Source organism: Rattus norvegicus, chromosome 13 (assembly GCF_021556685.1).
Source record: "Rattus norvegicus strain SHRSP/BbbUtx chromosome 13, alternate assembly SHRSP_T2T, whole genome shotgun sequence".
NCBI classification, from domain to species: Eukaryota; Metazoa; Chordata; class Mammalia; order Rodentia; family Muridae; genus Rattus; species Rattus norvegicus.
The window spans coordinates 22,174,115-22,197,025 of record NC_141546.1 but is presented as its reverse complement, the minus strand read 5'-3'; the positions used below and the strand labels follow the sequence as shown (position 1 = coordinate 22,197,025).

General features: G+C 41.2%; 1 protein-coding gene and 1 non-coding gene across 34 annotated transcripts in view; both read right to left on the bottom strand.

The window, feature by feature from the left end:
- Positions 1–11,808: 11,808 nt before the first annotated feature.
- On the bottom strand, positions 11,809–11,883 carry Trnah-aug1 (transfer RNA histidine (anticodon AUG) 1). Its single transcript has one exon. It is a non-coding gene; the product is annotated as a tRNA-His (tRNA).
- A 7,118-nt stretch (positions 11,884–19,001) lies between these two features.
- Relch (RAB11 binding and LisH domain, coiled-coil and HEAT repeat containing) overlaps positions 19,002–22,911 on the bottom strand; it is a 94,968-nt gene continuing 91,058 nt past the window's right edge. For 29 of the 33 annotated variants that reach the window (XR_015635244.1, XR_015635240.1, XR_015635245.1 and 26 more), the window contains one exon: positions 19,070–20,683. Coding sequence is in view for 15 of the 33 variants with exons in the window: in XM_087581103.1 (XP_087437229.1) it covers positions 20,563–20,683 (121 nt within the window). In the remaining 18 variants the exon portion in view is untranslated. 33 annotated transcript variants of the gene reach the window in all.

Below are 22,911 nucleotides of genomic sequence, written 5' to 3'. Positions count from 1 at the left end.
CCACTCACAAAACTTTTGATCCAAAATTTATCCAAGAAAAACAGGGACAGGGAATGGAGCAGAGACTGGAGGAATGGCCAAGCAATAACCAGCCCAACCTGAGAGCCATCCCTTGGGTAAGCACCAATCCCTGACACTATTAGTGATTCTCTGTCATGCTGGCAGACAGGAGTCTAGCATGGCTGTCCTCTGAGAGGCTCCACCCAAGCAGCTGACTCAGACCAATTCGGACACCCACAGCCAAACAGTGAGTGGAGCTTGGGAACTCTTATGAAATGTTTTTTACATGGTAACATTAAAAACATCTGTGATTAGTGGGTACAGAACTAAAGAAAATGCCCGCACTGCCCGCACTGTACAATTTTGCTATTCAAAACACTCTTAAAACATAAGCCACCAATTTATCAGTGTTGATTTGAGAAAACAAGATACATATCTTCCCATGGTGATATCCCGCCATATTAGGAACTTGTGAGCAGTGGGGAGGGACAGATGTGGTGTTCAAAGTAAATGTGTACCCAGGTTTGCAGATAAAAACTTGTCATCTTTTCATACTTCTGGATATTTTGTGATATATTTAATGCCTTTCAGTAGAAGCTGGGATATATATATGGTGTGTCCTCCTCCCCCTCAACTTTTGACTTTATACCACATTTGGAGGTGGCTGGAGATTCTTAACAGAAGGTCAAATACATAGGACTGGTCAGACTTCGGTTGGCTTCAGTGAGTTCCTATTTGGGCTGGTGTGCATTTGAGTGTTTGGTATCTATGTGAAGCACATGCACACAGCTGCCCGAACGTGTCCACCGAGGCCAGAGAAAGGTCCTGGATGGCCCGTCTCTCACTCCGCACACATTCACTTGAGACAGGGTCTCTGCAATCATCCTGCCCCCTCATCCCAGAGCCAGGTTACAGGTAGGTGACCATGTCCTGCTTTTTCACCAGATACTGAGGATCTGAGCACAGGTCTTTATACGTGGCCCACAAGTGGTCTTACTCACTAAGTCATTTCCTGCGCCCTACGGATGACTATTTTGTTTTTTACAGTACTTCTTCTCCCTTCTGCCCCCTCTCTATGTCTCTCTCTCTGCCTCTCTCTCCCTCTCTTCTATGTGTCTTTGCGTGTTCCTGCACATATGACAGCATGCACGTAAAGGTCAGGGAACAACCTGTAAGGTTTGGCTCTCTCTCACCTTTACCTGTGTCACTGGGAATTGGACTGAGGTCATCAGGCCTGCCTGGTGGCAAGTACCTTCACCCAATGAACCATCATGCCTGCCCAAGGATGAATATTAATAATACTTTCATTGCCAGATAACATAATACCAACAGCTCAAAGGATTGTCAGAAAATAGACCCCACATGTTGTCATCATGAAGAAGACTATTGCCAGCGCTAAAGACACCTGTCCGTGCTCTCTTTTGTTTTCAGTCTGGGGAAGAGGCTTTACGTTTTCGTAGAAAGACATCCAGTATCACACTGACAAGAAGTAATGCCTACAGACATCCCAACCATATCATTTGAACTAGTGGACTTTGAAGTTAATGTTTACAGAGGAATAAGATGCCCAACTTATCAGGAGCTTTAGTTTCAGGTTAATAGGCACTGCTGCTTCTCCAAACTGTCGCTTGGTTGTTGGTGTCCACGCTTAGATCTATAATGAAAAGGATCAAGCTGAGCAAGGGCAAAGACAAGGTGTACAGTTTGAGGGGAAGGGGATACCAGGGGGTGTAAACAGATGAAAGAAAAGCCTGATTTTCAATGGAGGAAAGGGAGTGGTGACCTCAGAGCAAGACTCCTGCACGGCTAAGCTTCCAATTTGCGAAAAAGAAGTAAAGAAGCATTGCTGATACTGTGATAAACTGTGGGGATGTTTGAAGTTAGACCAAATGCATTGTGCATTATGACGTGGCTACAAGTCTATGGGGGCCAGGGAGTAGAAGATAGTGGTTTGAATGAAAAGGACCCCTGTAAGCCCATGGGGAGTGGTACTTTTAGGAGGTGTGGCCTTATTGGAGTGGGTGTGGCCTTGTTGGAGGAAGTGTGTCACTGGGGGATGGGCTCTGAGGTTTCAGAAGCTCAAGCCAGGTCCACTGTCATTCTTTCTTCCTGCTGCCTGCCAATCCAGAAATAGAACTCTTGGTTACTTCCCCAGCACCAGATCTGCTTGGGTGCCTCTATGCTTCCTACCATGACAATAATGGACCAAACCTCTGAACCTGTAAGCCAGACCCAGTGAAATGTTTTCCTTTGTGAAAGCTGCTGTAATCATGGTGTCTGTTCACGGCAAGAGAAACCCAAACTCAGACACTGGGTTCTATTAGAAAGCTTTAGGCATACTCAAGGTATTCACCCTTAGAAGCTTTACTGTGTTCCTTTAAAAATTTTTACCTCTGTACCCATCAAATTCATTTTCCCTCCACTGGGCATCACCTGATATAATAGCAATCAAAAGAAAAGACCACCTGGGACCACTTGGCTCTGTTGATCAGAAGTGTCCACTTATATGCAGGTCTATTTCTGGTTCCTTTTTACAACTGTGTAAGTAATCTTACCATTTGGCATCATTATTCATTCAACTTTGTTTTCTAAGGTTGTTTTTATTCTTCTTGGTCATTTGAATTTCCAAATGTATTTTGTGAGTTTCCAAAAGAACACTTAGGGCATTGTTTGATAGTTGATTTTAATATCTGCATCATAAATAGATCAAAGGAATCTTCTAATACACAGAGATAATTCTAACAATTTATGCCCTGAAATTCTCTCAGTATTTTGGGATTTTCTGTGGGGAGGTTTATTCATTTTTTCAGTAGAATTTTCTATATTTTGAGGTATTCTGAGGACAGTGGAACATACCTACTGGGAGGCTGAGCTTGGAGGTCTGTAAATTCCAGACCAGCCTTGGCTATAATATAGTGACACCCCATCTCAAAACAAAACAAAAGAAAAAACAACAAACAAACAAACAAAAAACAAAAAGTACAAAATAACATGGATATTATTTTGTTGGTTTAGTGGTGTTATATAGAAATACAACTAGTATTTCAGCGTTGAATTTTTTATCTAGCAAAACTTGTTTAGATTTGTCATTTTGATATTAATTCCACATACCTGAGATGTTTATAAGTTTTGTTTTGCTTTGTGTTTGGTTTTTTGGGACAGGGTTTCTCTGTGTAGCCATGCCTGTCCTTGAACTCACTCCATTGAGTAGTCTGACCGCAAACTTAAGAGATCTGCCTACTTCTGCCTCCTCTGCCAAGTGCTGGGACTAAAGGCATACATCATGACTGCAGGTTATGTTTTGAAATTCTTTTTTTTTTTATTAACTTGAGTATTTCTTATATACATTTTGAGTGTTATTCCCTTTCCCGGTTTCCAGGCAAACATCCCCCTCTCCCCTCCCCTTCCTTATGGGTGTTCCCCTCCCAACCCTCCCCCCATTGCCGCCCTCCCCCCAACAGTCTAGTTCACTGGGGGTTCAGTCTTAGCAGGACCCAGGGCTTCCCCTTCCACTGGTGCTCTTACTAGGATATTCATTGCTACCTATGAGGTCAGAGTCCAGGGTCAGTCCATGTATAGTCTTTAGGTAGTGGCTTAGTCCCTGGAAGCTCTGGTTGCTTGGCATTGTTGTACTTTTGGGGTCTCGAGCTCCTTCAAGCTCTTCCAGTTCTTTCTCTGATTCCTTCAACGGGGGTTCTATTCTCAGTTCAGTGGTTTGCTGCTGGCATTCGCCTCTATATTTGCTGTATTCTGGCTGTGTCTCTCAGGAGCGATCTACATCCGGCTCCTGTCGGTCTGCACTTCTTTGCTTCATCCATCTTGTCTAATTGGGTGACTGTATATGTATGGGCCACATGTGGGGCAGACTCTGAATGGGTGTTCCTTAAGTCTCTGTTTTAATCTTTGCCTCTCTCTTCCCTGCCAAGGGTATTCTTGTTCCCCTTTTAAAGAAGGCGTGAAACATTCACATTTTGATCATCCGTCTTGAGTTTCATTTGTTCTAGGCATCTAGGGTAATTCAAGCATTTGGGCTAATAGCCACTTATCAATGAGTGCATACCATGTATGTCTTTCTGTGATTGGGTTAGCTCACTCAGGATGATATTTTCCAGTTCCAACCATTTGCCTACGAATTTCATAAAGTCATTGTTTTTGATAGCTGAGTAATATTCCATTGTGTAGATGTACCACATTTTCTGTATCCATTCCTCTGTTGAAGGGCATCTGGGTTCTTTCCAGCTTCTTGCTATTATAAATAAGGCTGCTATGAACATAGTGGAGCACGTGTCTTTTTTATATGTTGGGGCATCTTTTGGGTATATGCCCAAGAGAGGTATAGCTGGATCCTCAGGCAGTTCAATGTCCAATTTTCTGAGGAACCTCCAGACTGATTTCCAGAATGGTTGTACCAGTCTGCAATCCCACCAACAATGGAGGAGTGTTCCTCTTTCTCCACATCCTCGCCAGCATCTGCTGTCACCTGAGTTTTTGATCTTAGCCATTCTCACTGGTGTGAGGTGAAATCTCAGGGTTGTTTTGATTTGCATTTCCCTTATGACTAAAGATGTTGAACATTTCTTTAGGTGTTTCTCAGCCATTCGGCATTCCTCAGCTGTGAATTGTTTCTTTAGCTCTGAACCCCATTTTTTAATAGGGTTATTTGTCTCCCTGCGGTCTAACTTCTTGAGTTCTTTGTATATTTTGGATATAAGGCCCCTATCTGTTGTAGGATTGGTAAAGATCTTTTCCCAATCTGTTGCTTGCCGTTTTGTCCTAACCACAGTGTCCTTTGCCTTACAGAAGCTTTGCAGTTTTATGAGATCCCATTTGTCGATTCTTGATCTTAGAGCATAAGCCATTGGTGTTTTGTTCAGGAAATTTTTTCCAGTGCCCATGTGTTCCAGATGCTTCCCTAGTTTTTCTTCTATTAGTTTGAGTGTGTCTGGTTTGATGTGGAGGTCCTTGATCCACTTGGACTTAAGCTTTGTACAGGGTGATAAGCATGGATCGATCTGCATTCTTCTGCATGTTGCCCTCCAGTTGAACCAGCACCATTTGCTGAAAATGCTATCTTTTTTCCATTGGATGGTTTTGGCTCCTTTGTCAAAAATCAAGTGACCATAGGTGTGTGGGTTCATTTCTGGGTCTTCAATTCTATTCCATTGGTCTATCTGTCTGTCTCTGTACCAATACCATGCAGTTTTTATCACTATTGCTCTGTAATACTGCTTGAGTTCAGGGATAGTGATTCCCCCTGAAGTCCTCTTATTGTTGAGGATAGCTTTAGCTATCCTGGGTTTTTTGTTATTCCAGATGAATTTGCAAATTGTTCTGTCTAACTCTTTGAAGAATTGGATTGGTATTTTGATGGGGATTGCATTGAATCTGTAGATCGCTTTTGGTAAAATGGCCATTTTTACTATATTAATCCTGCCAATCCATGAGTATGGGAGATCTTTCCATCTTCTGAGGTCCTCTTCAATTTCTTTCTTCAGTGTCTTGAAGTTCTTATTGTACAGATCTTTTACTTGCTTGGTTAAAGTCACACTGAGTTACTTTATATTATTTGGGTCTATTATGAAGGGTGTCGTTTCCCTAATTTCTTTCTCGGCTTGTTTCTCTTTTGTGTAGAGGAAGGCTACTGATTTATTTGAGTTAATTTTATACCCAGCCACTTTGCTGAAGTTGTTTATCAGCTTTAGTAGTTCTCTGGTGGAACTTTTGGGATCACTTAAATATACTATCATATCATCTGCAAATAGTGATATTTTGACTTCTTCTTTTCCGATCTGTATCCCCTTGACCTCCTTTTGTTGTCTGATTGCTCTGGCTAGAACTTCAAGAACTATATTGAATAAGTAGGGAGAGAGTGGGCAGCCTTGTCTAGTCCCTGATTTTAGTGGGATTGCTTCAAGTTTCTCTCCATTTAGATTAATGTTAGCAACTGGTTTGCTGTATATGGCTTTTACTATGTTTAGGTATGGGCCTTGAATTCCTATCTTTCCAGGACTTTTATCGTGAAGGGGTGTTGAATTTTGTCAAATGCTTTCTCAGCATCTAATGAAATGATCATGTGGTTCTGTTCTTTCAGTTTGTTTATATAATGGATCACGTTGATGGTTTTCCGTATATTAAACCATCCCTGCATGCCTGGGATGAAGCCTACTTGATCATGGTGGATGATTGTTTTGATGTGCTCTTGGATTCGGTTTGCCAGAATTTTATTGAGTATTTTTGCGTCGATATTCATAAGGGAAATTGGTCTGAAGTTCTCTTTCTTTGTTGTGTCTTTGTGTGGTTTAGGTATAAGAGTAATTGTGGCTTCATAGAAGGAATTCGGGAGTGATCCATCTGTTTCAATTTTGTGGAATAGTTTGGATAATATTGGTATGAGGTCTTCTATGAAGGTCTGATAGAATTCTGCACTAAACCCGTCTGGACCTGGGCTCTTTTTGGTTGGGAGACCTTTAATGACTGCTTCTATTTCCTTAGGAGTTATGGGGTTGTTTAACTGGTTTATCTGTTCCTGATTTAACTTCGGTACCTGGTATCTGTCTAGGAAATTGTCCATTTCCTGTAGATTTTCAAGTTTTGTTGAATATAGGCTTTTATAGTAAGATCTGATGATTTTTTGAATTTCCTCTGAATCTGTAATTATGTCTCCCTTTTCATTTCTGATTGTGTTAATTTAGACACACTCTCTGTGTCCTCTCGTTAGTCTGGCTAAGGGTTTATCTATCTTGTTGATTTTCTCAAAGAACCAACTTTTGGTTCTGTTGATTCTTTCTATGGTCCTTTTTGTTTCTACTTGGTTGATTTCAGCTCTGAGTTTGATTATTTCCTGCCTTCTACTCCTCCTGGGTGTATTTGCTTCTTTTTGTTCTAGAGCTTTTAGGTGTGCTGTCAAGCTGCTGACATATGCTCTTTCCTGTTTCTTTCTGCAGGCACTCAGCGCTATGAATTTTCCTCTTAGCACAACTTTCATTGTGTCCCATAAGTTTGGGTATGTTGTACCTTCATTTTCATTAAATTCTAAAAAGTCTTTAATTTCTTTCTTTATTTCTTCCTTGACCAGGTTATCATTGAGTAGAGCATTGTTCAATTTCCACGTATATGTGGGCATTCTTCCCTTATTGTTATTGAAGACCAGTTTTAGGCCGTGGTGGTCCGATAGCACGCATGGGATTATTTCTATCTTTCTGTACATGTTGAGGCCCGTTTTTTGACCAATTATATGGTCAATTTTGGAGAAAGTACCATGAGGAGCTGAGAAGAAGGTATATCCTTTTGCTTTAGGATAGAATGTTCTATAAATATCCGTTAAGTCCATTTGGCTCATGACTTCTCTTAGTCTGTCTACGTCTCTGTGTAATTTCTGTTTCCATGATCTGTCCATTGATGAGAGTGGGGTGTTGAAATCTCCCACTATTATTGTGTGAGGTGCAATGTGTGTTTTGAGCTTTAGTAAGGTTTCTTTTACGTATGTGGGTGCCCTTGTATTTGGGGCATAGATATTTAGGATTGAGAGTTCATCTTGGTGGATTTTTCCTTTGATGAATATGAAGTGTCCTTCCTTATCTTTTTTCATGACTTTTAATTGAAAATTGATTTTATTTGATATTAGAATGGCTACTCCAGCTTGCTTCTTCCGACCATTTGCTTGGAAAGTTGTTTTCCAGCCTTTCACTCTGAGGTAGTGTCTGTCTTTGTCTCTGAGGTGTGTTTCCTGTAGGCAGCAGAATGCAGGGTCCTCGTTGCGTATCCAGTTTGTTAATCTATGTCTTTTTATTGGGGAGTTGAGGCCATTGATGTTGAGAGATATTAAGGAATAGTGATTATTGCTTCCTGTTATTTTCATATTTGGATGTGAGGTTATGTTTGTGTGCTTTTCTTCTCTTTGTTTTGTTGCCAAGATGATTAGTTTCTTGCTTCTTCTAGGGTATAGCTTGCCTCCTTATGTTGGGCTTTACCCTTTATTACCCTTTGTAGTGCTGGATTTGTAGAAAGATATTGTGTAAATTTGGTTTTGTCATGGAATATCTTGGTTTCTCCATCTATGTTAATTGAGAGTTTTGCAGGATACAGTAACCTGGGCTGGCATTTGTGTTCTCTTAGGGTCTGTATGATATCAGTCCAGGAACTTCTGGCCTTCATAGTTTCTGGCGAAAAGTCTGGTGTGATTCTGATAGGTCTGCCTTTATATGTTACTTGACCTTTTTCCCTTACTGCTTTTAATATTCTTTCTTTATTTTGTGCGTTTGGTGTTTTGACTATTATGTGACGGGAGGTGTTTCTTTTCTGGTCCAATCTATTTGGAGTTCTGTAGGCTTCCTGTATGCCTATGGGTATCTCTTTTTTTAGGTTAGGGAAGTTTTCTTCTATGATTTTGTTGAAGATATTTACTGGTCCTTTGAGCTGGGAGTCTTCACTCTCTTCTATACCTATTATCCTTAGGTTTGATCTTCTCATTGAGTCCTGGATTTCCTGTATGTTTTGGACCAGTAGCTTTTTCCGCTTTACATTATCTTTGACAGTTGAGTCAATGATTTCTATGGAATCTTCTGCTCCTGAGATTCTCTCTTCCATCTCTTGTATTCTGTTGGTGAAGCTCGTATCTACAGCTCCTTGTCTCTTCTTTTGGTTTTCTATATCCAGGGTTGTTTCCATGTGTTCTTTCTTGATTGCTTCTATTTCCATTTTTAATTCCTTCAACTGTTTGATTGTGTTTTCCTGGAATTCTTTCAGGGATTTTTGTGTCTCCTCTCTATGGGCTTCTACTTGTTTATTTATGTTTTCCTGGAATTCTTTCAGGCATTTTTGAGATTCTTCTCTGTAGGCTTCTACTTGTTTATTAATGTTTTCCTGTGTTTCTCTAAGGGAGTTCTTCACGTCTTTCTTGAAGTCCTCCAGCATCATGATCAAATATGATTTGGAAACTAGATCTCGCTTTTCTGGTGTGTTTGGATATTCCATGTTTGTTTTGATGGGAGACTTGGGCTCCAATGGTGCCATGTAGTCTTGGTTTCTGTTGCTTGGGTTCCTGCGCTTGCCTCTCGCCATCAGATTATCTCTAGTGTTACTTTGTTCTGCTATTTCTGACAGTGGCTAGACTGCCCTATAAGCCTGTGTGTCAGGAGTGCTGTAGACCTGTTTTCCTGTTTTCTTTCAGCCTGTTATGGGGACAGAGTGTTCTTCTTTCGGGCGTGTAGTTTTTCCTCTCTACAGGTCTTCAGCTGTTCCTGTGGGCCTGTGTCTTGAGTTCACCAGGCAGGTCTCTTGCAGCAGAAAAGTTGGTCTTACCTGTGGTCCTGAGGCTCAAGTTCGCTCGGGGTGTGCTGCCCACTAGCTTTCTCCGGTGGCAGCAACCAGGAAGATCTGCGCCGCCGTTTCCGGGAGCTTCAGTGCACCAGGGTTCCAGATGGCGTTTGGTGTTTTCCTCTGGCGTCCGAGATGTGTGTGCAGAGTGCAGTCTCTTCTGGTTTCCCAGGCGTGTCTGCCTCTCTGAAGGTTTAGCTCTCCCTCCCACGGGATTTGGGTGCAGAGAACTGTTTATCCGGTCTGTTTCCTTCAGGTTCTGGCGGTGTCTCAGACGCATCGGTCCTGCTGCTCCTGGGCCCTCCCCCACGGGATGTTTTGAAATTCTTAACGCAAACAGCTGTGCTGTGTGAATGATTGGACCATGCCTTTAATGTCAGCATTCCGGAGGCAGGGGAAGGGGGAGGTGGGGGGGCGGTCCGGGCAGGGGCAGGGGCCAGCCTTGTCTATAAATGGAGGGTAGGACACCAAGGGGTATACAGAGAAACCCTATCTTTAAAAATAAAAAATATCGTGAATACCCTAATTCCTTTGTGCAGAAATGCATACTATGCCGGTTCATGCATTTAAGGTGTGTGTGTGAGGCCAGAGGCCACGCTGACAGAATCGCTCACTTGCCTGTAATCCACAAATAGGCTAGGCTGGCTGGTCAGTCCCAGCCCAAGGTTTGCCAGTCTCTACCTTGCAGCAAAGGGATGGCAAGCACACAGCACCAGACCCAACTCTTTCATGTGGGCTCTGGGGATACAACTCAGGCTCTCAGTCTACACAAGGCAAGCATTTTATTAATTAAGTAACCACCCTAGCCTTTTAATTCCCTCCGGATTTCCACATTCTTCTTTTAAGTATGAAGCTTACTGTAGGTGTTTTGGAGATAATCCTGATTAAAATAAGAAAAATCTCTTCTGTTGGATAAGGTTTTTATTTTTCATAGATATTTTTTTTTCTTTCTTTTTTTTCAGAACTGGGGACCGAACCCAGGGCCTTGCACTTTGCTAGGCAAGCGCTCTACGGCTGAGCTAAATCCCCAACCCCTATTTTTCATAGATCTTTAATTTTATTAAGTATTTTTGCAGCCTCTGTTAAAATTATGTATATTCTGTTACTATGGGGATCTTCAAAGTGAAAAGGACAGAGTCTCTTGAGTGAACTCCACATAGCAGATTCTGTTTACCTTCCACATGCTGTGCACAGCATGCGGCTTGGTGGGTTGTTTATGCTTAGCCCACATTCTAACTAACAGTCTAGAGCTCCACTGAGGGACTAACAATGTTTGAAGGGGATTTTTAAAAATGATACTTTTCAACTCTCACATATCTGGTAGCCTTCTGACAGTGGTGCATTTTTTGTTTGTTTGTGTTTTTTTTTTTTTTTTTTTTTGTTTTAAAATTGGATATATTTCTTTATTAACATTTCAAGTGTTATTCCCTTTTCCGGTTTCCTGTCCATAAGCCCCATCCCCTCCACCTCGCCCATAAGGGTATCCCCCCCACTCCCCCCTCCCCAGCCTCCATGACATTTCCTGGCACTAGGGGTTCAACCTTGGCAGGACCAAGGGCTTCCCCCTCCACTGGTGCCCCAACAAGGCTATTCTCTGCTACCTATGCAGTTGGAGCCCTGGGGCAGTCCACGTATAGTCTTTCGGTAGTGGTTTAGTCCCTGGAAGCTCTGGTTGTTTTTAAGGGGTTGCAAGCTCCTTCAACTTTTTCAGTACTTCCTCTAATTCCCCTCAAGGGGGTCCCGTTCTCAGTTCAGTGGTCTGCTGCTAGCATTGACCTCTGTATTGGACATGCCCTGGATGTGTCTCTCAGGAGAGATCTATATCTGATCTCTTTCCACATGCATTTTCTAGCTTCATCAATCTTATCTAGTTTTGGTGGTTGTATATATATGGGCCACATGTGGGGCATAAGGCTGTTCCTTCAGTCTCTGCTCTAAAGTTGGTGGGTTTTTTTTTTAAATTAAGTGTCCAGTTTTAAATAGACAAATGATACTTTGATTTTTCTAATTCTCCTTGTGTTGGTTTCAGTAAGTTTTTTAAGTGGAAATGTATCTATTCCTCCTAAACCTTTTAATTCATCACTTTGAAGTCATTCATGATATTTCACATATTTTAATGTTTACGGAAGCATTTCAGTCCTACTATTCAAAATTGATGCCTTCCCCCTTTCTTTTCTTTGCTGAGGCTTTATCAAATTTGTTAGTTCTGACAAATCACAAATTTCCAGCGTTGTCAATTTCTACTGCATGCTTTGGTTTCCTGATCCATTACCTGTGCATCTTTCTCAAATGTCTTGAGGTAACAGGTGATTTTGAGCCATTCATACGTTGTAACTGATATGTGTATTTTATTGTACTATGGTGTTAACACTGACTTCTAAGCCTTGTGTATTTGAATATTTTATTATTTAATAAAAATATTTCCTGGTTCCCACTGTTCTTCTGACACCCCCAACTCCTGCTTTGGTTTTTATTTGTTTTTTTGGTTCTTTTTTTCGGAGCTGGGGATCGAACCCAGGGCCTTGCGCTTCATAGGCAAGCGCTCTACCACTGAGCTAAATCCCCAACCCCCTGCTTTGGTTTTTAGAGTCCGGCTTTTTTTCTGTGTAGCCCTTGAACTCAGAGATCTGCCTGCCTCTGCCTCCCCAGTGCTAGGATTAAAGGTGTGCGCCACCAACTGCCTGGCCATTGCTTTTTCTCCCTTAACTTTTGTTTCTTATTTATTTAATTCCTTTGTGGTCAGAGAAAATACTCAGTGGGATTTCACCTCTTGGAAACCTACAGAGAGTTTACATAGCAGCCCAGCAAGTATTCAGCTTTGGTGAATGTTCCCCGTGCAATGGACAACATTGTTTTTCTATTGCTGGGATAAGATGGCAAGTTTCTTTCTTTTTTCTTTTTTTAAGATTTATTTATTTCACATATAAGTACACTGTAGCTGTCTTCAGATATACCAGAAGAGGGCATCAGACCCCATTACAGATGGTTGTGAGCCACCATGTGGTTGCTGGGAATTGAACTCAGGACCTCTGGAAGAGCAGTCAGTGCTCTTAACTGCTGAGCCATCTCTCCAGCCCATGATGGCAAGTTTCTAACTCCTCTTCCCAGGGTTTAGGTCATTAGTGACCATTACGTTGTTTTTCACCAGTTTCTGAGAGAAGTGTGTTAAAATCAGTAAGCAAAATGGAGTAATATGACCTCTTGCTTCAGTCATGTTTTGCTTTAGTATATTTTGAAGCTGTCAAGTGCAAGACAAGTTGGGCATTTTATTATCTAATATTCAACTTTCCCTCTCTCTAAGCTCCATGTTCTTTACTGGCTATCCACTGTGGATATTCTTTAGGTCTGATATGTTCTTGAGTTTTGATTTGAGACAGGGTCTCATTATGAGGCCCTGGTTGACCTGGAGCTCACGATGTAGACGGTATGTATACCTTGAATTCCCCTTTGTCTCAGTTAGGGTTTCCATTATCGTGAAGAGACAGCATAACCAAGGCAACTGTTATAGCTTACAGGGCAGAAGCTCAGTCCGTTATCAAGGAAGGAAGGATGGCAGCATCCATGCAGGCATGGCGCTGGAGGAGCTGGAGTTCTGCATCTTATTCTGAACGCAAACAGGAAAAGACTGGCCCACTCCCATGGTGACACACTTCCTCCAATAAGGCCACACCTCCTAAGAGTGCCACTCCGTGGGTCAAGCATATACAAACCACCACATCCTTTCCTTTTCCTTTTCGCTGAGATCAAAGCCTGGCTCTTGTACATGCTAGGCAAGTGGTTTACAATTGAGCACTGCACCAGCCCCTGCCTTCACTTTTAAAGTTTTTGCTGAGTAGGAAATTTTAAAGGCAGTTACTTTCTTTCACCTTTCTAAAGAAATCCTTTCTGGTCTGCAAAGTCTCTGCTAGACTTCTTACTGACTTTGTATTAGGATTTCAGCAGCTTTAATATACAGGGATGCTATCTGTCCTGTTCATTGTACTTCTCTTGTGAAAGAGTTGGTTCTCTTTTCTTTTCCATTTCTGCTCTGGGACCCTCTTCTTTTCTCCTTTGTTTCGCAGTCTTTTAAATTGTGTTTTAGCCTACATATTCTTCTTCAGCCTTCCTGCTAGTGTGCACTGTCTTTTACACACTATGTATCTTGCTATATGGATCTTCCACATTAGTGTTTCTCAAAAACCTGTGGTTCACGACCCTTTCACAGGGGTCACTTAAGAAACAGATATTTGCATTGCGATGACAATTCACAGCACTAGCATGGCAGTTATAAAGTAGTGACAAACACAGTTTTATGGATGGGGATCACTACAACATGAGGAAATGTATTAAAGGGTCACAGCATCAGGAAAGCTGAAGGCCACTAGTTTATGATGCAATGTTGATAGTGGGCTCTTCTGTACAGTGGTTTCGTTTCTTCCCTAGTGTTTGGCTCATTGTCTTAACTATAAACAGTAATTCCTCATTGACTGAAGTTCTGTAAGAGATCTGGGATGGAGGCATAAGTGACATGGTTTTTGTTTTGAGTAGGGAGTAAGTGGAATCAGTTGCTTTAAGAGTCATTAACTCTATTAGTTATTATTTTGACCTGGCCATCATTTAATAATCAATTCAGAGTCCAGTGGGCTTTTTAAAATCAGCTTTAGCACAGTTACTTCTCAAATGTCCTGGGATCCATTTTTCTATACACCAGACTGTTAATTTCTCCTGGCCCATCAGTCCGCCCTCAGGGGGCATTGCACTGGGCGTTGTACCACAGGTTCCTGGTCCATCTTGTCTAAGGGAGACCTCCTGTTCTCCTGTCTTTTCTTCTTCTGTCTCCTTTTTCTCTCCTCCTGGTCCCTGCCTGTGACCCCTAGTCTGGCAAATAAAGATCTGCCTATTTCTATTTTCCCTGTAATTGGCTCTAGCCACTTTTATTTAACCAATAGCTACGTAATAGAAACATGTGAGCGGGCAACCAGATCTTGGGGTTCAGAACTTAGCATTTGTATATACAGTACTAGACTAACCCCCAACAGGAGCCAGAGGTAGATCACATTAACCACTTGAGAACTTTCAGAATCCACAGGTGGGTTGAAATGACTCAAAGCTTGCACACGCTTCATGAGAAATTTCTCTTTGGCTTCAGTGTCAATGGAGCTTGCTACATGTTAAGCCCTGTCAACTACCAGGAACTGCTGTCAAGGCTTATTTTATTTGAATGGTGACAAACTGGAGGGCTTAATGGATGCCAGAGAAGATACAACCAGTAACTTTTTGCAACAACAGTAACTGGTTTCCCCAGTTACAGTTCTCAGGGTTAAGACAAAGCAGGGTGTGCCTTACAGAATAGGAACCCAAGCATAAGTTTGAACTTTGTCCTGGAAGGAGACTTTATTATGCCAGGCAGAAAACAAACCCTTTCTTCCTTCTGGAGAACGATACTAAATCTTCCAAGACTATATCTTTTTTAGAAGCATCCATGAAGTAGACTAGGAACAAGGCAGTTGTCTCTGCCTGTAAGAGCGCTGACAGCTTGAGACCTTTGAAGAATTTTCTCCCAACAGCGAATACAGAAGATCCCAATTAGCTTATTTAACATCTTATTTGTTTTTAAAAATGTTTTATTGGTTCTTTGTGGGTTTCACATCATACACCCCAGTCCTGCTCCTTTCCATTCTTTCATGTTGCCCTTTGCCCTTGGAACTTCCCCTAGTTAAGTGACCAGATGTTTGAGGAAATAGTCAATGTGAAATAGAAGATGGCAAACAAATACAAAATAATTCTGCAGAAAACAGGTAATAAAGGAGAAAATTAAAAGCAATTCTAATTAAAATCTTCAAGAAGAATAAAGTTGGTTTTTTTTTTTTTTTTGGTGCTGGATCGAACATAATTGTTGACCACCACCACCACCACCACCACCACCACCACCACCACCACCACCACCAACAACAACAACAACAAAAAAGGCAAAAGATAACCTTCAGAAATCTTTCAGAAAATACAACACCAAGAGAAGTAAAATTATGAAAAACAGGTTCTGTGAGACTGTCACTTTTTCTCCAATATATGTATTCATTTAAAAAAAAGATTTATTTCAATTTTAATTATCTGGGCATTGCTTTGCTTGCATGTTTGTCTGTACACTGTTAAGTTTCAAAGCCAGGACAAATGGCTGAAGTGTCTACTTAACATATCAAGGCAGACCTGGCCTTCAGGTTCTCCCAGCATCTCAGCCTCTCTTTGGTACAGGGTTTGGCTGTCGTCTATCCTGTCCCCTATCCTGAACCCTTCAGCCCATGGTGCTGGGCTGCTCTTCCCTAAGTAATTTAGCTACTTTGGCTACCCAACACTGTACCTTTGCCCTCTTGGCTGCAGCATCTGGTTTCCCTCTCTCTTCTCCACTCTCTTACATTGCCCAGCTCAGCCTGGTCATATCCACTCTGTACTCTGCCAGATGTGTCTGCCTCTTGATATGCTCTCCCATATATCTATAATAAACGTTCTCCTCCACCACACCTAGGAGCAATCATGTCCTTTCCTTTATATTTCATTTTAAAATTCATGCCACTATGTGAATGCAATGTCTGCCAAGGCCAGAGGAGGGTGTCAGATCCTCTGGAATTGAAGTTACAGACACTTGCGAACCTCCACAAAGATGCTGGGAATTGAACCTGGGTTTCCTTGGAAGGATTACTAGCTTCTAAGTCTCCAATTCCATGTATTCACTGCATATAAAACTGTAGAAACTGGGCAGAACCCTCAGCATTAACATTCAAGAAACTAAAACCAAACAACAAAAACCCCCAAACCACTCTATGATATTTCAGAACACAAACATGAAAGACCTGAATTTCCAGGGTGACAGCCAAGTCATTTACAAAGGAAAGACACAAATAGAAACAAACTAGGATCAGATCTTCAGGATGGTTAGGGGTAGGCTCACTCCAATATTGTTTACCTCCCTCTCTAGATGTGTGTGTACTTTAAGGTGAACTCTTATCCCAGGCCACTGAATACCTTTTAGAGTAAGTCCATTTCTGATCCTTCCCTGCCACCTGCCTGGCCCATGGAAAAGCATCCTGTCTTCAGAGAACTCAGTTTATGCACCTCCTCCCTTTAGGAGGTTCTCTCCTACATCTCATTCTAAATGAATTCTAGCTACCCTAAGGACGGTAGCTTATCACCTTCTTTGTTTAAATTGTTCTGTTTGAGAACTTGGAGGCAGGATGACAACTCTACTTGCTTTCCATCTCTTCTTTCACAGGACACATCCATCCACTTCACTCACCTGAATATTCTCATTGCAACGCTTCTGGTGTTTTGTTGAGAGCTCAGATGTCTCCCCTCCTACATTTACTCTAGAATCCCATTCTTATCCAGTTTGGAGTCTATGGCCATTACTTTACACATTCCTCTACCATACACTTTTAATCTTCTGGCTATGTCTTACTTCTGAATCTCTTGGGAACAACTGATCTTGCCAAACACTGTATGTGTGTGAACAACTATGCTAAGTAGTTTCTCTTTAAAATTCACAACATTTATTTTCAAATGGACTCAGAAAATTGCTTGGCAGGCCTATAGTTCTCCCATAATTCTTGAAGGGGACTGTTTAAAAATTAGTTCTCAAGCTTCCAATATTTTCTGTAGGTCAGGTGAGCTATTGTCTACCTCACACTTCACTGATAAAACAGAAAGGATAATGTGGAAAGCCCCTAATCTTCTTCCGACTCACCTGCAAGTGTCTGCCCTCATAGCATTCTCTCCTTTCATAACAGTACACGGTCTCCATCTGTGTGCTGAATCTCACTGTTTTCTCAACAGTCTCCCCTTCAAGGTCACTGCCCCTGGCCTCTGCTGCATCCTCATCAGCCTCAGGGCCCACAGTACCAACACTATGGCTTCTTGAGAAATTGTCAGCAATGTTAATGACTCTCCTTGTACACGCCCATCGCACTTCTAATCCTAGCAGTTCTGCAGCTGGACTTTATGGCTTCCTCCTTCTTCCACCCTCCTCTACCCTTATCCCTCCAACCCCACCCCCTCCAGCACCAGGTGGGAGAGGCTAGAAAGGAAGGGAGGTGTCAAGATCATTGGGCTACTTCCCGCTGATCAGGGACACTGAGTTACTTGGAGGCAATTTTGATCTTTGTTGTCAGTTTATCTCCAACCAGCAACCACAAGCAGCAGCAGCTGCACCCTTCTTGGGGCTCTTGCATTGATATACCCTCTCAAGAGTCCCCAGAATTCCAAAAGTCACATACTTAGAATGTTTGGTTGGCAAATCATAGTCTGCTGCCATCGGTAATCTGAAGCAGTCCCATATCCCATACCCAGGATTAAAACAAAAACACATTCCTAGAACATTTCTGTGTCTTTAAAGATTTATTTATTTTATTTATAGATGGTTGTGAGCCACCATGTGGTTGCTGGGAATTGAACTCAGGACCTCTGGAAGAGCAGTCAGTGCTCTTAACTGCTGAGCCACCTCTTCAGCCCTCTATGTTTTTAAAGAAACCTAAGTTCTCATTACACAATTTCCTTAAATTACTGACATCAACAGCAACTCTTCCCATGGCTTCAGTAATTCCTGTTCACCAACAGTAGCCATGGATGCAGCCGAGAAGTCCTTTCTTGCAGCACCATTTGCTCTTTGATGCCTCAGTGCTGCTTTCCCTCCTGTCTCCTTGTTCCTTCTGCTTTGGCTCTCCTGGGATTTCTAGGTGTGACTGGCAAGGTTGCTTTAGATCCTTTCTTCTACAGTAACTCATCCCAGGCTCTCATTCAAATATGAGTGACTACGTCCAGTCCTGGCCTCTCCTGGGCCGCAGGTGGAGCTGGTTTACTTCTAAAATGACACTTTTACCCATAATTCTCAGGCATCATAGATTTAACAAGCATAAAACAGAATCCCAATCAAACTCAGGCTCATTTGCTTCTTCACTACTGTGCTTACCCATCATGCATTCCTGCTAGCCCCTCTGTGGGTACCACCATTCTACCCATGCTGCTCTTCATGTCTACCTAGCTCTGTAAGTCACCTTATGCCCCATACACTTACGGTTCTCTCTTCTGTGTCATACAGTCAAAGCCTATTTTTGCTAGTTTTAGGCAAAATGTCAACTCAAAAAAGCCCACATATGTAGCCACTCATTAGATAACTGTTCTTCCTAAGCCTTTCTGTCAACCTATTCTTTCTTGCCCATCATAGGCTTGTCCTGACTGCAACCAATATGTGAGAGACACAAGGGAACATATGATCAAAACACCTGTATGAATTTCTCAAAGAACTAATAGAATATTAAAAAGCTTATTTCCTTTACCCAATTAATACTGTAATTAGCACAGCCTTTGCATTGCTCTAGACACTGTAAGCAATCAATAGATAAGTCAAAGAATATGGAAGGATAATGTTAGGCTGTATACACCACATCACAGAAGCACTTGGGCATCTGCAGATTTTTGTCTCTGCACTGATTGTTGGCACAGTCTCCAGATACTTGAGGGCTCTGCATCTATTCACCTGGTAGCCAACATACATGTATTCCACTGTAGCTCAGAGCAGAGCATAAACACCGCCTTTAGACATTATGTTTGAAATATGTTAGTTTTACATCACCACAGTCCTTTTAAGTAAATGTAAACTAGAGTAGGGAATTTAAAGAGATTAGATTTCTAAAATAGATTCCTAAAGTGTATTTTCAAGAATAAATTATTTCTTATTGTTGTATGGATAAAGTGATTTAAAATGAAAACAAACTACACAACTAAAACAAGTATGCAAAACCTTTTATTTATAACAGATCAACATTTTGACATGAAAGGAAGCCACTTTCGATTTCTCAGGAATGCCTAGAACCCAACAGTTTGAAAGACTACTCAACAACTCTACTATAGGTAAAAGAAACAAATGGCTTTGCCCAAGGCAAATTTATAAACTTCATGAGTTTTCACTGTGTGGGAAAGCTAGCTTTTCCAGAGACGTAAATGTAATCCAAGTGGAGTAAATCAATTTATACAACAAATGTGAGAGTCACGTATATGCATCAACTGGGTAAGGCCTCACATTGACCCCTTAAGCCAGTCACCCCATTCCATAGGCAGCACTCTGTGTCACTGTGTAGACAACCAGCCAATTCCGGTGAGACTGTCCATCTCCATAAGACCATATAAATAAAACACATCAATGGGAACAGCAACTGAGTTTAAGGGACTAGGTGGTGAGTATCCAATAATAACTTAACCAACATCACTTTCACTTTAGAAGGAAAAAAGGAACGAACCCCCAAATGTCCGAAACTTCTTAGTACTTCTCAGACAGGATGAAAAAGTAAACTGCAAAGTTTAAATAATCAGAAAACATCCTAAAATGTGTTACAGGAAGTGGGTGTTAAATTTCAGACTTAAATTATATTTTGTTGTGTATTTCAACTTGGGGATGAATAATTAGTAGCTTTTCTCAGTACATTTATATTTGAGCATTTATATCTAGTACACATGCTGTGAAATTCACCCTGGCTGCTCCTCACCGTGCTCAAGTGTTGTTTTTCCTCAGGGAATTCCATCATGTGCATCTAAGTGTTGAGAGGCTAAACAGCACTTACAGGACTTTCAAGAGAGGTGTGAAATGTTGTAAGACTCATCATTATCTACTTACTGTAGGGTCAGCCATTCAAATTCACCACAGCAGCCTCAAATACTGTGTGAGGGGAATGCATGTAATTCCTATAGAACACAAACTCAAGTCCAAAAGGCACAGAGTAATGCTGGTGGCTCTTTCTAGTCAGTTAAGAAATAATAAAAAGTCTGCATTATTCTTTCATAATTTAAATACTTAAGTAATCTCCACTTTTATTACTTTATAACAATGACTTCAAATTTACATTATTTTAAGTACCATTGTAATAGCTTAGAGTATAATACAGATTTGTGAATATCCCATCCAAAAATAAAAATTAAAAAAACAAAACCAAAAAACCCCTCTTCACTATACATATATATATTATATATAAAAGTTATTCTCAAAAATAAGAACATAGACTAGGGACTTGGTACAGATCATTAAATCAAGTTTCCATTACCACAGTTATAATTCCCAAACCAACAGACACACAGCAATAATTGAAAGCAGTGCAAATATCTTTGGAGGTTAGGATAAAATTATAACAAGAACATAAAGTCAGGAAATAAAAAGATAAGCACTTCAAGTACAAGGAGCAGTCTACTGAGGTCCATCTTAGTGTTCACCCGGCTGCCCTCCCACTTCTACTTCTTCCTCTGAAACACATTGGCCAGCATGGCACCTGATGTTGTCAACTGGCCCATTTTGTTCAAAAACTTGGTCTTTGTGTCTTCACTCACTAAACTTGCAGCAATTGACATTGAGCTAGAAAAGAAAATATAAAATGAAAATATAAATGAATATTTAATGAAGCATTAAAAATTTAAGACATAGCACATGTGTGAAGGTCAGAGGACAACCTGTGCTTCTTTCCTTCCACCATGTGGGTCACCAGGCATGGTGGTAGGTACCTTACCCTACTGAGCCATCTTGGGGATGTCCAGTTTTCATTTGTTAGTGACATTATCATTACATCACACAAAGGTAAGGAAAACTTGTGATTATCTTAGATTTGTTCTTTTACATGAAAAGCAGCAGCAGCAGCAGTTAAGACCACACATGGACCAGGGTAGAATCTAGACTTTGCTTTCTAGGTGTGAGGCCTTGAGGAAGTTGTTTATCTGTGCAATGGGGTCATGCTTCAGGGGGTGACTGGGACTACACAAGTGCAAAGTGCTTAGTATATAGTGTAAGGCACTCCACAAACAACGTCAGTAGTTTAATGGTTAGCCTTTTGTCTGCATGCTTTGTTCCTCAGGAGCAATCATGCTCCCTACCCACGGCAGATCTCTTATTGGTCTGGGAATTACTAATTTGGCTAGGCAGGACAAGCGGAAAGCCTCTGCTACCTTGGAGCTAGAATTGTAAGAATGCATCACTACATTCAAAACCAAAAACCAAAAACCAAACAAAAAAAAAACCCAAAAACCCAACAACAACCACAACGAAAAACCTAAACCAAACCAAAGCAAACCTCCAAACCAGTTCTCGGGACTGAAGTTAGCCTGTAAAGCTAGCTGGCATGGTGAGCAGCTGACTGAGCTACCCTCCTAGCCTTGTGTAGTTCTTTGAACTCAATCACTTCATTCAATTCTTACAGCAAGTCTGGAACATAGATATTACTTATTTCTCAAATGAGTAAATTAAATCACAGTGAGGCTTGCACTGTGCCCATAACAATCCTATTTCTTTTTGGGGGTGTATGTGTTCTGAGTAGCTAGTTATACTAACTTTAATGAATAGATTTCAAACCCATTTCTTCTTCTCCCAGTGGCCTAGTATGCAGGCAGTAAATACAATCTGAATGACTGCTAAGATTGCTTATTTACCACACTGCTTAACAGGAAGAGAACCTTGATCAGGCAATGTTTCAGTGCCCTGACAAACGTCCTGCAGTAGACAGGAAGCCCAGCTTACTGCCTTGTGGTTTTGATCAAGATGCTTTAGACCTTACTTTAGATTCAGTTTCCTTATCTATAGAACAGAGCTTGCAGTTTCTACTGTAAAATGTTCTGAGGATTAAATAAAGAAACATGCGTGAACAACTCAAGGGCAATGTGTGGCAAGTTACAAGTCCTCAACTTGCCTAATTTTAGAATTATTTTATATTTTAAATGGACAGGTGGTGCACACTGGCAATCCCAACACATAGGAGGCCGAACCATGGATGAAACACTGGAGTGTGTGGGGAAGCTCTTTTTTCAGCTAGGAGGTTAAGAAAACTCCCCAATACTTTACAGAGGCAGAGCCTTACATGTGTCCTGGCTTTGGGAGGAGAGGAGATCTGTGTGTGCATGTGCACATGCTTATTTGTATGCAGGAGAACAAGACTGCCTGGATGGAACATTTCTATAGTCAGCCTTAAAGGAGATGTGTTTTAACTTTATTTACTATTAGTTGCTCAAAAGCTTATTTCTTCATTGAAAATAACAGTATATGTTCAATATTATTACTGCTACAGATCTGCATTCATATTCTAACTTGAATCCTAATTGATTCTTAGAATTCTAATAAGCTTTGCTAAGATACTCCTAAGTTTGAAAACTCCTATCAGAAACTTCTAGAACTATTTATTTGACTGGTAAGGCTCAATCCAGTAGCACAATTCTGGCAATGTCTCTGGAAGCCTTTAAACATAAAGATTCCTAGGCTTGGGACTGGAAAAATGATTCAGCAAGAAAGACCTCTGTCATCAATCCTGACCACCCAAGTTCAATCCTCAGAACTCACATGGTAGAAACTCGTCTCCTGCAAGTTGTCCTTGAATCTTCATGTGTGACATTTGCATATTTGTGCCTGTCAGAACACACACACACACACACACACACACACACACACACACACACACACACACACACACACACAGAGAGGCATGCATACATATTCTCCCTCAAAGTTGCATCAGAATATTTAGAGGGAAGGTATAAAGCATTGACTAGATATCTGAATCTTTAAAAAGTCACCATTTCTCATTTTGGTTTTTATGATATTCA